Source organism: Fonsecaea nubica (assembly GCF_001646965.1).
Source record: "Fonsecaea nubica strain CBS 269.64 chromosome Unknown Scaff24, whole genome shotgun sequence".
Classification (NCBI taxonomy): Eukaryota; Fungi; Ascomycota; class Eurotiomycetes; order Chaetothyriales; family Herpotrichiellaceae; genus Fonsecaea; species Fonsecaea nubica.
This window is the reverse complement of record NW_019173697.1, coordinates 274,935-292,289: the sequence shown is the minus strand read 5'-3', so window position 1 is coordinate 292,289 and position 17,355 is coordinate 274,935. Positions and strand designations below refer to the sequence as shown.

Sequence of the window (17,355 nt, the reverse complement as noted above, 5' to 3'; positions counted from 1 at the left end):
TTGTTTTCCTTTTGGGGGTGCAAGCCTCCGGAATCTTCCCCTTGTTCAATCTTTAGGGTCTCATGCCCGGGCCAGTCACAGCCCGTTGTTTCTCCTGGTACCTGGTGTTTCTCGTATCCTCCTCTCCTCTTTCTGCGCCCTGCAGCTTGCCCAGTCAAGCCACTGCTTCAGATTTCACCCCAGAACCCGGTTCCTGGTCCACCACGTGGCGGTTGACGGACCTTGACCTGCATGATGGCCAGTAACCATTGACCACCACAGCCGTTACCACAGAACTCAGAATTGGGAACCCGAGGGGAAGAAAAAGGTAAACGGTTCATGGGTGCGTCCAGCCCATCAATCATACCACCACCGACCCGTTCATCCCGTTATTGCAAGTACACTTCTCACCGTTTTTGACAGGTGTCTACCGATCGCGTGCTGCCCTCAGAGCCAACGCCCGTCCGGCCTTAGCCCGTGGGCGCAGATTGCAAAGACTGTCCGTCCTGGTCATGCGCCCCCTGACGAATCTGGCTAACCAATGGTGCCAATCCAAGATAGGTGCTTGGTGTCCTGTTTTGCCCTTTTGCTTGTCTGGCACCAGCTATGATCAACAAGGATGATCCTTTGGGGAGAAGGCTAGAAGAAAACCAGAAGGCCTGGTCAGCTTTGGGCAGTTTCCAGGGAGGGTCCTCAGCTCCATCATATCCCTAATGATCCTCCGTCTTTGGAATCGGATCTCGACTATGCATACCAGTGTTTCACAACGTCTTGCCCGGCGTCACCTCGACCAGGTCAAGGTCCAGATGCAGGTCTCCCACTGTCCGGTTGTCCGTCAACCTGCATGTGGCCTGTCATGAGCATGCAAGGGCGACAAGGGTTGCTTTCCGAGGATGGCAGATGGCAGATGGTATATGGCCAGTCACGCCAGCGTTAAAGTCCGAATAATTCTTTACATCATGCCTCGTCAAACACGCAGCCAATCTCAGCTCGCCTTGAAAGACAAGGCCTTAGGTAAGTGGGACGCCCGCCTGTCAATCCTGAGTCTGGCCCTCGTGGCTTTGTCTTCGGGCACAGAGTACGAGGTACGGGTAACGCAAGCCACAAGTTAATCACCCGGCTAATGCCACTTGAGCATTTTCCTTGTGCAAGAAGAGGAGACACGGGATCCCTGGCAGCCCTGGCTACCCGGGGTTTCCAGCACGAGAGAAGCGGGCTGAGGTCAACTCTGTTACAGGCCAAAGCGCTCAAAGTTGTAAAAGAGGGAACAAAGGCTGTTCACACACGGGCTCATTGCATACTCAGGTTGTAATAAGCCAGGTCCCATTAATCGGCACGCACCATCTGATGTTCGCTCGTTGGTACTAAAGAAAGGCACCAGTAACTGGCGACCCTCATTGTCGCCGACTTCGCCATCGTTATCGTCATCCATCAATCATGCCAACCAAAGTAATGCCAGCCTTGGATCCACCATTCGTTAACACTCCCAGTCACACCAAAATGCTTCGCCAACCAAAATGCTAATCCACCAACAACGCCGAAACTGCCCACAATTTGCAGTGCAATCCATCCTCTCACACGGATGCTGTCCTGCCATCTCAACAGTCCTAGCGGGTCCTGCATTTGATAGCTGGGCAAGACGTCGACGCCATATAAAATGCCAGCTTTGCCGCCCTTTCTTATAAGCGCCTGTGTACTGTCTCCCTGCTGTAGAGGCACGATCGTGCCATCGCGGACTTCCTCCCCCATTCGCTCCACGAGCCAGACAGCCCGTTCTCCTCTCGCAAGCCGCTCATACCGCTCTCTTTCTCTTTGTAAACTCAATTGCAACTCGCTCGCCCACTTGCTCAGCCGGATTTGCGCCAGCCTTTCTTCTCGTTGCGTGTGATCTGCAACTTTGGCCAGTGCCCAAGAGTTCGATGTGTTGAGTGAGACTTCTGACCCTACAGGAATCAAAACGCCGGAGTTTGAAGGACTTAGCGGTGTTTGTAGTGGAGAGGTGAGCGTTGAATTCCTCATTGACGCGTCATACGATTGTGACGGGAGAGAGGGTGATGGGACAGAGGTTAGTCGAGGATGGGCCAAGTGCCAGGCCACGAGTTTCCGGGCGGCAGTATGGCGTAGGAAAGCGACGGTTTCAGGCTCGAAGATTGATTCAACGAGCAAGGTGAGCTCGGAGGGCAGTAGAGGCTGAATGTACTCTGGGGACATGAGGAGGGAGGCGTCCATCGTGTCGAGGTCAGGACCATTTGTGGAAGTTACAGTGTAAGGTGCGGTTGCTGGCGCTGCAGGTGTGGGTTGAGAGACTTCTGAGGTGGACGCAACTGATTCCGCTGAGGGTAGGGTTGTTGGGAGTTGAGGTAAGGTGGAAATGCTAGGGTCTAGAGTCTGTTTGATATATTGCTGATCTTCGAGAGTGAGTAGATCCGACTTTGCTATGAGAGGAATGATGTTGCATAGTTCGGACAACCGGCGAATAGATCCGCAGTCGTCTTGTATGGTATCTGCAGACCACGATGATCAGTCCCCCATCAGCTCTCGAGATAAAACAACTGGAATTGGACCAAGGCACTGGCTCACCTTTTGAAATCAAATACAACACAACATCGACCTGGCTTGCACCTCGCCCACTTAACAAGCCCGAGAACTCGCTCGTGAGCTGGTCAACACTTACCATCGCGTTCACGAGTTGTTGCTCTGCATAGTGGATAAGACTCTCCAGCTTGACAGAATCAGCGGTATCCACAAAGCAGACGTTCCGTTCAAGCACGGAGTCTCCCATCGATTTCCGTCGACGCAGGATGCGCGACTCCTCGATTGTAGACCACCACATTGGATACGGCTTTGTTGACGCATAAACTTCGTTGATTGGCTCCGAAATGCCAGCAGAAGTCCGATGGGAGGTGTGAGACGAGTTCGTGGTTATAAGTGGATCGACATGGACAATGTCTTCACAGAGTTGGACGATGGACTTTATAAGAGAGGTCTTTCCCACGCCTGCACTCCGCGGAACAGTCAGTAAGGCTTCGTTCGCTCCGCTTTTGCATGTCTCTTTGTGCATGGGAGAAGGAGGACAACTACACGTACCTTTGCGTCCAGCAACCATAATCTTGAACCTGCCCAGCTTCTTTCCCCTTTCTGTAAAAGGCCGTCTAGACGGCATCTTGATACTCGGCATGATAAGTTCCGGCTGGCTGTCTTGTACTCCTCGTATTGAAGACATCATCTCAAGTCCGCCGGCTTGCCCACCTGCACCCTCATTGTCATCTTCGTCGCCACTGGATAGTATTGCCTGACTGCCCGTCTCATCTGCATTAGTCAATAACTCATCGTCGGAATTGGCGGACGATTTCGTCTGTACCGATCTCCGCGAGGCGAGAGATTTCGGACTGCCGGGTAGTGAAATGTCTCGTGAGGGTAATGGTGAAGGAGTAACGACTCTCTCGGGAAGGGGTTGAGGTGAACTACTTGTAATGTTGGTCTCGGGGTTCACGCTGGAAGAGCCCCGTCGGAAGCGTTCGCAGTTCGTCCCCGGCTTGATGGTTGAGCGTCGTCGACTCCCACTCCTTGTTAGACTTGTAGCCTCAGCTTGTCGGGGTGTGGTATGCTTAATTGAGGACCGGTCACGGTCGGCCTCGTCAATGGTATCCTGCAGGCTACTCAAGGGTGATGTAGATAAAGGCGGTCCGGCACTTCGATCGGACTGGTGCGTCTTGACGGAGGCATCGGGATCTCGTGAGAGGAAGAAAGTAGTAGCAGAATTGCTGTGGCGTTCGCGATCACCAACTATTGAGGGCGGGTGCGAATCGGCATTGGACGACTTGCGAGGGCGTGGTGACTCTGCTGTACTGTTATCAAGACTTATCCCTGGCCTCATGGTGCAGTCATCAAGGGGAGTCGAGAGAGCGAGCGGCGATGCAGTCGACGAGGAGGAGGATGGCAAGGAAGTTGAGGGTTTCCAGGTCAAAGGAACAGGACCAACAGCTGACAGCGAAGCAAGCACGCAAGGTACAAGTCAGTCAAACAGGTCACCGATGTCGCGGCCTGAAGTTACTCCTCAGCCTATCCCAGATTTACCCCACGGCAACCGCAGGCAACACTGGCGGAACTCGTACTGAACACGCCGCACGGGGCGGAATTTCTTATCGCTCCTTTCACCCACTTCGCGTGTCCAAGACATCTATAACAGCATTGACCCAATTCCCGACTTATCACAACATTTTGGGAGTTTTTGGAACCAACCCGCAATCACTATTAGGTAGGATATGTCTCATTCACAATGAGGGACTACTGTACAATTCCTTGCCCACACCGGCGCCCATCCTATCTTTAGGGAACCCAAGGCCTTGGATAACATGTTTCCCCTTCGTACACAGACAAATACATGACCTCGCTCGAAAAAGACACCCTTGCCTTGGACCATGACCCTAGTGAAGCCGATCCGAAGTCATTGCTGCCTTGCTCGCTGGAGGTGACTGGAGTCCCACTCTCTGTTTCGTCCTGGACACTTCTGAAGCTGGCTATGCGAATAACACTGCTGAATCGTGAAAATATGTGTAATGTAATGGAAAGTACTTTTCCAAGTACGCCAGTGCCAGGAAAATCGTTGAAAACAAACCCCATCACTTTTTTGTCGCTCCGCTTGAACCATGGGAATGCAAGAAGCAAGTGACGAAAGATTCTTTCAGTGACTGATGCAATGTTTCAGCATCCCGCACTCGAGGGGGCTTCAAGCAGTCTGTCCTTGGCCACGCCCCTTCGGAGTGACGGTGCCAGTGCCAGGCTTTCCACCCCGTTGGTAACCACTACCACGGCCTGCGTCCTTTGGAAAGTTGGTCTGACTTCCGGAACGGCCACCCTGCATGCCACCCCGGCCACGGTTGGTGGTTCCACCGGTACGGTTAAAATTAGTATTGCTGCCGCCATATGCGTTTGGGCGGGGTCGACGCTCTTCAACGTGAATCTGCTCAGTACCGACAGTGTGAGGATTGGCAGCAACAGCAGCAGCGTATCCGGCAGCATCAACAAACTCGACAAAAGCACAGTTCTAGATTCATCAGTAAACCTGAAAAGCAACCAATGAGACTGGAGACATACCCTAGGTCGTGACACATCGAAATATTTGAGCTCACCGTACCTCTCGAGAACCTCTCGAAGGATTCTGGCGTCGACTTTGTCGTTAACGTTCTTAATGTACGCCATTGTAATTCCCTCTGAGACAGCTCGGTTCGGTGGTCGGTTGCTCTTCTTGCTGTGATCTGCAGTCTGCCAGCCATTGCTCTGTGAGGTCGGGGTGCTGGAAGTGGTGTTTGTGGCGGTTGGAACAGATTCAACGGGAGCTTTGGGGGCCTGTGTAGGTTGCGACGGCCGGGCAGCCTTTGGCTGCGGCGGCGGAGTTAAAGGAAGGGCTGGGACAGCTGGCTTTTGGACGCCACCTCCCAACATGCTGGCCCAAGTCTTCTTTGCAGGAGGCGCTTCAGCAGGAGTTGAAGCTGGTGCAGCTGCCTCTGGGGCGGGCTCAGCAGCAACCACTTCGGGTTCAGCAGGTTGCTCGGTTGCGGCAGGTTCGGCAACTTCATTGGCCACAGCCTCGTCCTTAGGACCTGAGAGCTCAGGAGCTTCCTCAGCTTGTTCTGCAGGAGCGGGAACGGTATCGCCATTGACCTCAGCTGGTTCCTCTGCTGCTTGTGCTTCTTCTGCCTTTTGTTCCTCCAGTTTCTCGTCGACCTTCTCGACTGCGTCTTCAGTAGCAACGACGTCGTCAACGTGAGATGGGGTATCGTTCACACCTGCAGCAGGGGTGGGGGGTTCTTCCGCAGGGACTTCCGGCTGAGGTTGTTCGTCTTCAACAATCTCATCCTCGTCGTCACTGAGGTAGCGAAAGATGTCGTTGAGGACAAAATAACCATTGGGTTGTTCGGCCAGGACAAAAGTCTGCACAAACTTGTGATGCGGCTCTGATTTATTGGACATCTCGCCGATAACCTGGACTACAATATTGTTGAACGAGGCCTGAGAGTCGACATTGAGGACGCGCACTTTGCAGTCTTGGAGGTCAAGGGCTTTGATCTTCTCGCTGATTGCCTGTGTTTCCTCTCAGTCAGCCAGTTCAAACCCCTCAAATTGGATGCATGACAACGTACCTTTGTCCCAACAGCTGGAACAACTTTCTCAGCCTCGACGCCCGTGACCAGTTGTGACTTCTTGGAGTAGAACAGATGAATTTTTTCCGGGCTCTTGGACAGAGTTGTATAATACTGCTCGACAAAATACCAGCCAATCTCTTGAGGGTCTGCCTTCTGCTGGGTGGTGGAGGTAGTAGTACTTTGAGAAGCGGAGGTAGCATGAGTTGGCGCAGAGGGAGTAGAGGCGGCAAGTTCAGCAGGCTGGCCGTACTGGTTTGCCCCGTACAGGCCATTAACAGGAGTGGTCTCGGTCGCCATCGTGAGATATCAGCGTAAGAGGAGCCTAACGCGGTGCAGCGTCGTTGTTCTGGACTGAAGGCGAGTCGCGTCGCTAGTGGAAGGAACTGGATAGGAAACTAATGAGTTTGGTTGCGGGTGTGAAATAAGAAGATTGAACCAGCGGCGCGGTCAATCAAACGTGATAGATGTTGCAGACTCTTAGTCGATGATCTAGCACGCAGGCAAACAGACAAATGAGTCCTCCTATGGGAGAAAGCAACAAGGGATTTGAAGCACAGGAGACGCGCAACAAAAAGAGGATGGCGAAAAGGGAAATTATGAAAGGCTGGGGTATGTGATGGGCGATTGTGCGATGTGTGGTGGATGAATCCTTAGGTCAATTGATATTGCTGGTGCAGATGTGGCCGTTCTAAGTATGAAAAATATAAAAGCGGAGGCAAGTTGGAGGCACTTTCGCAGCCTTGGCGGGTCGAGATCGCTCTCCACTGTGCCGCTTTAATTGCAAAGCGCAGGTGGTCTCTTGCATCTCACTCTGCTACTGTCATGATTGGCCATCTAGCGAGCTACCGAGGGAACTGCAGAGCCTTTGTCTCCTTGCTGTGACGTGCATCATGCAATCCTAAGTGCGGCTTGACCTGCATTTCAGTATCCTCCCTCACCTGTGCGTGGGCGAGAGCCAAGCAACGTTTCCTGATGAGACGTCCGACTACCTCCTCGACAACATTCTTCCTCAGGATGACCTGTCCAAGACGGACTGAAGAGGCGGATCAGTGGCATTCCCACTCCAGTCCCGGAGCACAGCCTCTACAAGAAAAGGAATGTACCTAGATATTGTCGTGACAGGAGAGTTGCGAGATTGAGTTTCACTACTATCCCTTAGATACCTGGTATTTTAACACCAAGGACGGGTGAGAAATTGATAGAGATACCTGCCAGATGCCCGCCAATATAGTGTCAATTTGCTGTTAAATGTTGGAGAAGTCTACAGGAATATAGTTGGCACGGATTTGCTGCTAGGAGAAGTGTAGTTGGCACACGTTTACGAGGCCTAGAGACCGAACACAAGTTTGTAGCATCTCACCGACCTCCATGGATCTGGCAGTCAATTGCGTAACTCATCCCCCAAACATTGCGCTCAAGCTAATCGGAGATTGTAACATCTCTAGAAAAACCACATTAGCATCAGCACATCCGAGGGCTGCGGGTGGTCTGTTCTGCCGTCCAGATCTTCTCTCTGATCTCTCCTCGCAAAGAAGATCCCCTAATCCTTAATTCGTACCGAAGGAGTAGAATGCCCGGAATCTTGGTCAATGTGTGCAAGAAACCACTGCCCAGTCCACAAGCAGAGTTCTTCAAATGTTAGACGATGCCGAGAATGATTTTCTGGTGGCGCGGCCTGTGGATTCAAGGAGATGAATGTTCCATTGCCGATGTCCGCCTAAGCTGGATGGTTACAGACTCTGGACGAACAGGCTGAGCCGGGTAAGTCAGCCAAGGACTTTCCAAAGGTCCGCGCTTGGGTCAGCAGACTTCTGCAGCACACCGAGGGGAACGATGCCGAGAAAATCAGCTCAGAGGGCCTAAGGGAGAATTTCCTGGGCTCGAGCTATGCAGCGACAGATATCGGCATTGATCCAGCAGCCCAGGCCCCTCCAAAAGTAGCGGCACATGTCTCAGTTGGTACCTTTGACGAGTAAGTTCCACACTCGACTGCGCATACTCCGTGGATTGAAAGCCCGCAGTGCTAAACCTAGCGGGAGACCGCAGGAGGGTAGACTCCTAGGCTTCAGAAGGTGATAGGTGACCATTGAGGTGCGGAATGGTGTTCACAGGCATTTCCCTGGGCTTGGCTCTTTCTTGAAGAGGGTACGACTGGAACTTCAAGCCTCGTTGCTCCCTTGAAAGGCACACAGCAGAGTGTACGGCAAGCTGAGCTTCTGCCATATGCGAACCTCAATCGTGTTTCTTCCCCATCGTTCCTTGAAGCGAGCTCAGCGTTATGCATCCTCCCCGCTGGCACTTTGTCAATCTTTCTTGCCAAAGACCAGCTATACATATTGTGCTGAAAAGCTCAGTAGAATCCGGGACTTCGTGGAACAGCATTATTAGACGATGGAGATAACGGATCAGCCGCTAGAGCCCTTTCTTGAACGTCGTTGACGGGATTGGCGTCTTGTTCTTCCTTAGCCAGGCGTTCTTTCACTTCGCGACTTTTCTCCTTGTTGCTTTGCCATACTCTGTCCTCTCTTTGCAATTCTTCCAACACTTCTTCCCATTCGCGCTCTTGTTTATCATCTCCTGTGCCCAGGATCTTCTCCACGTCCACTTCTTCACCATTCTGTAGCCGTTTGACGACCTCTCTAAGCTTTTCTATCTTGACATCCGCTCTGCGAGAAAAGGCCATGAATTCGTTCTTGACACCAATGATTCGAATGGCTTGAGAGCCAATCAGGATATAGATCCATATGAAATATGTCGCCGGGTTCGAGGGTTTCTTGTGCGCGGACTGCTCATGGGATAGCGATCTGTCTCGAAAAGCTCTAGGAATGATCGAGTCCCATATGGAAGACTGAGCTATGCGAGGAAGACGGCGCTCTTGGGACGCGGTATGGCGGGATCGGCACAGCCAGCGCAACCGGGACCAACTTGGGTTCGGTAGGTTTGTTCTGAGCAGACGAGGCTGAGCTACGCTGCAGGACAGGAGGGACTTTGTGCAGCTCATTTATATTCAAGGAATGAGCGGTGTGCACGATCTGCAATATATTGTCCGCAATCCGAATTCGATTCTTTGTACCAAGTAATTAGAGACACTCACACTCAAGTTGGGCTGCGCCAAGTTTGTTAGCGCCGAGGCCTCGCCAGTCTTAACGCCGGGTCTAAGCGGCGGCGACAGTCCCTTGTTTATTTTATGGCCGAAAGAGGCCACTACGCGCTTCCAACCACCAACACCAGACATTAATCATAATCCAAATCCAAGGAATAATCAGACCGATAAAACGGTGCGTTATGCACTTAGTCACCATACCTATACAATGACACCTCTTCAGGATCCTGTCGCTTCTGCACCATCTAACTGGGTTCGCACGCACCTCAACCTATCAGCGCCAACACCACGAACCTTGAGGTTTTTGCGAGCTGTTCTCGGTCTTGCTTCCTTCGACGAATGCGAATCTAAAGCCACTTGTGCTTCGACCAAAAAGGCTAGACAAGTAAAAGGCTCCAGCATAAGTCGGCCACCCATCAGGCACGCAACTAGAAACAGACAAAAGCCAGGCGCAGTAATCCAGATTCATGAGACCAATGACGAGGAGATACCGCGTCTCTCGGAGACTGAGCGACGAAAGATTGCTACTGACACATTCAATTCCACATTGAAGTGTCTTGGAGAGACCGCCAAAGCTCTTAGAGAAGCTCCAGCAAGCAAAACTGAATCGTCTGTCAACCCCAATGATGGACCACTTCAAGAACGGTCACCGAATAAGGAACGCAAAAAACCCGCCCTCGACTCCAAGAAGAGCACCATCTGCAACGCCCCAATGGACTCGGGCTTACTGGCGGATCTTTCCTACTCCGCATTGCTGTTTTTGAGACGATCTGATCACAAAGATGTAGTGTCCACCGCAGGCAACAACGCGGGGCTGGAGAACGCCGCACTGATCCTGCTAGACAGAAGCATCTCCTTGAATCTCATCGAGCAAGCACAACGCCAGCTCTGCGATATCCACGAAAGATACTGGGGAGATGAGGTCAGAAAGAAATCTTCATCTCAATCAAATATCGCGAGGCTTCTGCTAGGGCGACCAGATGCTGCAGATGAAGATCGAAGGTTCCGATTCACAGCATCGTTGCAGAGTCAAGCTCTGCGCCTTGCTCTACTGGTTGGACCCAAATGCATCGACTCCGAGCTTCTTAAGTCACTTCAGCCGGACGCTATTGGGAGTCCAGCCTGGGTTACGTCAAGAGCACTGGAAAAACAACTCCTGACATCAGAACAGTCTGGCTTACAGCTTCGCACCATATCTCTTGCATTGTCTAAGCTGTACGCTCTTGCCACGAGCTCAAAAGGAGAGAATTCGTCACCCCTGGATCTTTTCAAACTGTTTTGCTTGTCGTTACGTATCAAGTTCGAATCGTGGGTTCACTCTGGTCACTTACCAGACCCGCCGACAGAAGTATGGCGCCCGCTTCACAGAGCGATCAAGCAGCTATTTGCGACCACCAAGGACCCAAAAGCGTCGGCTGCTTACACGTTTGAGGCACTTGGTTCGATTCAGAAGCTCACAAGGCGAATCAAATGCGAGTTTCACACACCCCCAGACTTGATTGGCACTCTGTTACAAATCATTCGAGATCCAGACGAATATCCTCAGCTCATTGCTTTGGTGGAAGAGCGCCTTCGGCAAACAAGCGGCGCTTCGCATCTGATATTGCGGTGTCAAATCACATTATCACGCCTACGAGCTTCAAGTGGGTCAACAAAGACACTGGAGTCATTAAAGAGCATGGGGAGTGCTCTTGCGGAGCCAGGAGAGCTACCTCCAGCTGACCTTGACAAGTTCCTATTGCTGCTGGCCCAGCTCCGCAAAGCCGCCGCCGAACTCATTTGGTTTGACAAGACACGACCTCATATGGAAGCAAATGGGCCCTCGATAGACTTTCAGACAACTCTGATCCGCTTTACCTATTGTTCCTTCAACTTCTTACGCCGCCACATCCGTTCAATTCTGATATTGTCTTCAGAAAATTCGAGCGTCGAGAAGCGCAAAGCCTTTCTGACTACCTTACTGAAGACTATCGATGCCGTCTTGTCCGCCGAACAATTTGCTATTACGCAAGACGCAGATATGGTAGCGGCGGCTTCAGAGGCTCTCGAAGACTGCTCAGCGGCAGTCCAGACTCTTCAAGTCGAGTGCGCTGCCTTGATGACGCAGTGTCGACTAGAGACGTCGCTAACCCAGCTTAGAGTACGGATATCTCAGTTATTTTGGGCACGGTACTTGGAAGCCGTCAAAGAGAGCAAAACCCCGTCGGAACAGTCGAGGATTCTGGGCATGTCACTCCTCGGTCTGTTGGACTTGCCGCTGGCCGATCAAAAGGTAGCACATGTCGCACTCAAATATGAAAGGCTAGCAGCTTGCTACTTGGAAGAGCGTGACTTTCGACCGGCCGAAACCGCCCTTCGTACTGCCATCGAAATCAGCATTAAGGACGGCGTTCTCGGTGATGTTGCCCATCTGCTTCTGTCCGCGTCATTTCACCGGGCGTGGTCACATTCAGATTTGGGATGCAAAGCCTTGGGAAGAGTTCTAACCACCTATTCTAAAGCAATCCTTGACCATACGTCGATAAGCGAGAGCGGGAGCGAGAGTCAGAGCTTTTATGACGACCCGGCATTGCCTTCATTACACCGTGCGGTGCTGCTTGAGAAACAATTACTTGCAATGGTCGACCTAGGCATGAATGATCACGGAGTCGATCTATGTGCGACAATGGCGAACACCCTGCTGTCACTGTTGCCACAACCGGTATATCAGGTGTATAGCATGAGGGTCATCAATCAGCTATTGCAGCTCGCTTTGAAGAAGAAAGTGCCAGCTTCGACCTCTGTCATCAACTCCTCTGTCATTCGCAGAATACTCGATGCTGACCATGCGGCTGAAAATGTCTTCCTGTCGAGATATGAGCCAGAACTTCGTTCGCTCCTCTCCCTCCAATACGGGTTTTTGACCGGAGTGCTTTCCAACCAAACGGTGTTGCAAGGGGTAAAACAACTGTGCGAGATCGTTCAGACCTGCAAGACTCACCAAGAGACACATGTGAAATGTCTTGATGTAGGAGCATATATCGCACCGCTTCTGCTCTCTGTGGAATACGCGGCAATTCTCGGAAATTATGATGTTAGCCTGATGGCTCTGGAAGCTTTACAACATTTGGTGGAACTTGGAGTTCCCATTCAAGAGATATCATACAAGAGGATCCTCCTCCGCAAAGGCCAATTCCACGACTTGCTCAAGGACCCTCAGTCCGCCCAGAAGGCTTTCGCCACGATCGAGGATGCCACTCAGGAAGAGAGCGACCCATTGTTCGAAACCGAACTGGCACTCACGTACTCGGAGCATCATCTGTATGCGGAAGATCTTGATGCAAGCAACAAGTGGCTGGTAATTGCTCGAAATGCATGGCAGGCTCGGGAAAGCTCAGGAAACTCGAAATCGACCAAGGCCAGGTTGCGAGAACAGATTATGTGGTGCAGAGCTGCTCATTTGGCATCGCGGCTGGCTTTTGAGTCAAGTCAGCTTGTGGACGCCATCGTTCTCGCACGACAATCGGCCAAAATCTCAGCCACTATCTGGTCTTCAATCGAAAGGGTCTGTGCTTCCACGGCTCCCGCGCATTCGAATGGATTGTTGGATCATGAATTACACTGCGTCTCCTTCGAACTCTCTAGGCTTGACTTATCCTCCCCACCTTCGGTACGATTGACGTCGAGCGCAGTCGTTCTTGGGTCTGAGGTCTCATTGTGCTGCTCAGTGTTCAGCTACATGGCATTTTTAAATGCACATTGCGGGGTTTATCAAGATGCCGTTATGTTTTATGAGCAGACGCTGAAGATTGCCCGAAGATGGGGGCATTCTATTCATACCATTATTGCACTGAGTGAGCTGGGTCTTCTGCATGCACGAGCTGGCCAGATCGAAAAAGCACAAAATAGCCTTCAGGAGCTGCCACAGATCGCCAGGGATTATCATGCGAGCTGGATACGGGGTCATGTGGCACTTAACCAAGTTGAAACGTGTCTAATCCTTGGGGACGGTTCAGCGGCCTCTCGGCGCTTGATCGAGGCTAAGCAGCTCCCAGTTGACAAGGAACCCGCGTCCGTGGAGCTGACTGTGAGCGGTCCTCTAAAGGACAGATCCGTCTGCGCTTCAGCAAAGCCCACCGGGAGAAAGCGCGGCGTCAAAGGACAGAAAGGAAGTGCTCAAATCAAACGTCCACCCAAAGAGTGCCCGTCAGCTTCCAAATCCACTTTGGATCTGAGCGGCTTCAATGCGAGAATCTCATTTCTGGAATCTAGACTTCAGATATTCCTTGGAGGCGCAGACCCGGCGGATCGCTTCGACACCAGCTTGCTGTGTGACAAAGACGACGATAGCCGTAAAACCACATCAATTGCTCTCAGTTTGGTCCATTCTGCGCTCAGAAGTTTCTCAGAAGATTCCATACATAATGTGCTGGCCGAAACAGCCGTTGCCATTCCAGTAAGGTATCGATCAGCGAGAAAAAGTGGCAGGGTTTCGTTGATACAAGGTGGAGCCTCTCGGACTTTTGGTGAAAAGGACCAGGACCAAAAGAAGAGTTCAAGGCAAAAACAGGCGGCAAAGACATTCAAGGACGGAACGGCTCTGTTGCTTCAGGCCTACGACATCCTCTGGGAAGTAAGCAACAAGAAGCAAAATCGAGTACCTTGTGACATTGTTCACACTTGCCACAAGCTGCTTATCCAGATCAGTCTGCTGTCGTCGGCTCTGAACCAACCGTTGGTCAGCTCTTCTTCGAACGTCGTGTTGAATATGACAACTCCACTTGATGTCGCTCTGACGCGTGAACGCTTTGTAACTTTAGGCGAGCTCAGTGCAGCCAAGAAGATGAGCACGGAAAGTTGGCCCAGTACACACAACAGTGACAACAGCCATATATGTCTGATGTCAGATAAACTGCTGAATTATGACACAAGCCTCCTGCCTGCATCATGGTCGGTCATATCCCTTGGGCTCAACGAGGACGGAAATGAGCTTTTTGTCGCGCAGTTGGCGTACCAGAGGTCGCCGTTTGTTGTCAGAATTCCCCTAGCACGGCCAGATCCATCAGAAGGAGACAACGAGGAACTTGACCTGAAAAGTGCCAAAGCAGAGATTCAAGAGATCATCATGAAGGCAAATGCTAGTGCCCACGATGCGAGGGGCTCTTCGGTCGATAAGTCTGTCAGAAAGGAGTGGTATGTTGAGCGTCAAGCCTTGGATCGTCAGCTTGCTACTCTTCTTGAGAATATCGAGAACATCTGGTTCGGCGGATTTCGAGGTCTACTCTCCGCAGGCCATATCGAAGAAGGTGAACTGAGACAATTCGGACGATGCCTCACTTCAACATTGCATCGACACCTTCCCTCGAGGCAGAAACCGTCAAAGTCGTGCGAACACGTGGTTGAACTCCATGACCATGTGCTGGAGCTCTTTGTGGCGCTCGGACATCCTCGAGCAGTGGAGTTGGAGGATGCAGTCACCGATCTACTATACTTTGTTATTGATATCTTGCAATTCAACGGTGAGCGCAACGCATATGACGAGATCGATTTTGACGCCATGTTGGTGGAAGTACTGGACGCACTACATTCTTACCACGATCGTCAATCATCAGCCTCGCGAGACAAGCGGGGCCATGTGATTCTTGTCCTGGACAAAGAGTTGCAGGCGTTCCCCTGGGAGTCGTTATCGTGCTTGAAGAATCAAGGTGTTTCCAGGATGCCCTCCATAGCGTCCGTCTGGGAAAAGTTGAAAGCTATTGAAGATCAACGGCACGACCTCAAAGGTTATATGATTCCGAGAACGGATGGTGCATATATCCTCAATCCGTCTTCTGACCTAGTGGCTACTCAAGAAACCTTTGGCCAGATTTTCGAGAATCAGCTGTCTAACTACCGAGCCATTGTGAATCGGCATCCTGAGGGAAATGAGTTCGAGACGGCTCTGAGAGATAGCTCGCTCATGCTCTACTTTGGTCACGGGGGCGGTGGGCAATACATCAGACCTCGCACTATCCGTAAGATGGACAAGTGTGCGGTGACGTTGCTGATGGGTTGCAGCAGTGCCAAAATGACTGAATGTGGAGTATACGAGCCTCATGGGATGCCTTTGAGTTATCTGAGCGCAGGCAGCCCGGCAGTGGTGGGAACGCTGTGGGATGTTACCGATCGGGACATTGACCGTTTCGCCATGGAGCTGATGGCGGATTGGGGATTGATCGACGCCGATGCCAACTCAGGCGTGCCGACCCTCAACAAGAGCAGGAATCCGAAAGCTGGCAAAGAAAATGCAGCAAGGCACCAGTGTGGTAGGCAGAAGTCTGGCCAGAAATCTCTTGATGAGGCTGTGGCACACGCCCGCGATGCGTGTTTACTGAAGTATCTCAATGGGGCTGCGCCTGTCATGTATGGGATACCCGTCTTTTTGGGTTAGGGGAGGAAACAGGAGGAGATCGGAGTGGCTGTACGAGTATTCTGGCGCTTGTGCTAGCATATATCGACTGTTTGTGAATAAGGCTGAGACACGAGATGGGTGTGGGAGACAGCGCATGAGGTACAAGGCTGATGGCAGCTGTGCCCACTAAACTATAATTGGACTAGCCGAAACCTCTTAGGCGCTCCTGGCTCCTTAGGCCAATGGCTGTCCAATAGGCGGCCACTATACATTTATCGATTACGCACTATTACTCGTAAGAATTTTAGGGCCGACGGAGCTCAGATGGAGCCGACGCCCGCTGGTGCAGCCCCGAAGTTGGTTGGACTTGGGCCTCCGTCATCTGCGTAACAAAAGGCAACAGCCATTTCACAGCCTCCCAACTCCCAGCACCTCAGCCCAAATTGATTGTTCTTCATCTTCTTCCCTTCTTTCGTTCAGACTTCTTCCCACCCCTTCATTGTTTGCAAACACTTGCCTCATTCTTTCCAGGTCGACGTCTCTTCCTGGCCGATGCAGCTTGACTCCCACCGTCGTCAATTGAGCATCACCATGCCCTGCCCATGGTCTTCTCGTCGCTGCTCCTCCCGGGCAGCTGACGACACCGTTGTCTCCAATGCCCTCCCCTCTCCCAGCACTACAGCCGATGTCGAGGAATGGAAGAAGATCCGCAGATTCAATCTTCGCATGATGAGGAAGCAGATCCGCTGCATCGTCCTGCTCATGGCTCTTATGGAAGCCCTCCGGGTTGGGCCATTACAGATCGTGTATGCTGGCAAACATGATTATCCAGCCCCCGCAGAGGAGGACTATGGTGTATGTTTTGCCTTTGTAACTTCTGGGATATGGTAATAGATGCTGACACAATGTCTCGATCAGATTGCCTACACGGTTGGATACTTCGTCAGCTGGTTGTATGTCTGTATCTTCATGGTCATCTGGATGCCGCTTTTCGATGTAAGTCCCTACATCATTCTTCTCTAGACTCTTCGTTATTGACTCTTGTACTCACAGTGGTGGGTTCCAAAAACCCTTCCTGGTTCTGACGACCCTTCCAAACCGTCGATTGCGATGAGAATCATCTGCCTGCTTAAGAAGCTCAACATGATCCTTCTTCCTATCTCCATCGGCGTCTCTCTCGTCACATATGTCTACTACTTGACGCATACCTTCATCTATGTCGACTCCCGCACCCGCGGTTCCACCCGATTCCCCAAAAATACACGCAAAAACTGGTTCGTTCGTGCCTTTATGCTTCTTGGGATTGCCATTAGTACGAGCTTGGGTCATGGCGCGTTGCAGACACTTGACAAATTGGACCTCGCACGAGTGAAGAATGTTGAGTACCTTTTGATCGTGCTGCCCGTGCAGATCAACTTTGGTATCCTCTTGGGAACGGTTATGCAATTCCGTATGGAAAAGAGACTTGCCCGCAGACAGGCGTCGAAGTTGCAGGCTGCGAAAGTCGAGGACGGCATTGTCGAGGAGAAGGCAGCCCTTCTTGAGGTCTAAATGGCCCTCGAAGCGGTTGGAATAGCGCTGATGCCTATGGTTCGGTCAGACTGCTGGTATCTCTCTCCTGCCTACCACAAAATAGCGATAGGCAATTGTTACACAATCACTCGGGCGTGGTTGCTAGGCAGTGTGATGGGCGGTGGCTATGAGTGAAAGGCAGACGGCCGAGATTTGAGTTGTGGACTTTTCGACCGCATTGGTAG

At 51.7% G+C, this 17,355-nt stretch overlaps 5 protein-coding genes across 5 annotated transcripts; 2 read left to right on the top strand and 3 right to left on the bottom strand.

Annotated features, from left to right (window-relative positions):
• Positions 1-1,410: 1,410 nt before the first annotated feature.
• Positions 1,411-3,856, bottom strand: AYO20_04603 (hypothetical protein; the record flags this gene model as incomplete). The annotated part of the gene is made up of 3 exons (XM_022642899.1): positions 1,411-2,483; positions 2,560-2,976; positions 3,067-3,856. The coding sequence occupies 3 exons, from the start codon at positions 3,854-3,856 to the stop codon at positions 1,411-1,413; spliced, it is 2,280 nt and encodes a 759-aa protein (XP_022501201.1).
• An 852-nt stretch (positions 3,857-4,708) lies between these two features.
• AYO20_04602 (hypothetical protein) lies at positions 4,709-6,422 on the bottom strand (the record flags this gene model as incomplete). Its single annotated transcript, XM_022642898.1, has 3 exons — positions 4,709-5,026; positions 5,077-6,063; positions 6,123-6,422. The coding sequence occupies 3 exons, from the start codon at positions 6,420-6,422 to the stop codon at positions 4,709-4,711; spliced, it is 1,605 nt and encodes a 534-aa protein (XP_022501200.1).
• A 2,053-nt stretch (positions 6,423-8,475) lies between these two features.
• AYO20_04601 (hypothetical protein) lies at positions 8,476-9,360 on the bottom strand (the record flags this gene model as incomplete). The annotated part of the gene is made up of 3 exons (XM_022642897.1): positions 8,476-8,944; positions 9,051-9,157; positions 9,220-9,360. The coding sequence occupies 3 exons, from the start codon at positions 9,358-9,360 to the stop codon at positions 8,476-8,478; spliced, it is 717 nt and encodes a 238-aa protein (XP_022501199.1).
• Positions 9,361-9,436: 76 nt separating this feature from the next.
• Positions 9,437-15,637, top strand: AYO20_04600 (hypothetical protein; the record flags this gene model as incomplete). The annotated part of the gene is made up of 3 exons (XM_022642896.1): positions 9,437-13,663; positions 13,742-13,840; positions 13,898-15,637. The coding sequence occupies 3 exons, from the start codon at positions 9,437-9,439 to the stop codon at positions 15,635-15,637; spliced, it is 6,066 nt and encodes a 2,021-aa protein (XP_022501198.1).
• A 552-nt stretch (positions 15,638-16,189) lies between these two features.
• AYO20_04599 (hypothetical protein) lies at positions 16,190-17,149 on the top strand (the record flags this gene model as incomplete). Its single annotated transcript, XM_022642895.1, has 3 exons — positions 16,190-16,453; positions 16,517-16,594; positions 16,652-17,149. 3 exons carry the CDS (start codon positions 16,190-16,192, stop codon positions 17,147-17,149), a joined length of 840 nt encoding a protein of 279 aa, XP_022501197.1.
• Between the last annotated feature and the right edge of the window lie 206 nt (positions 17,150-17,355).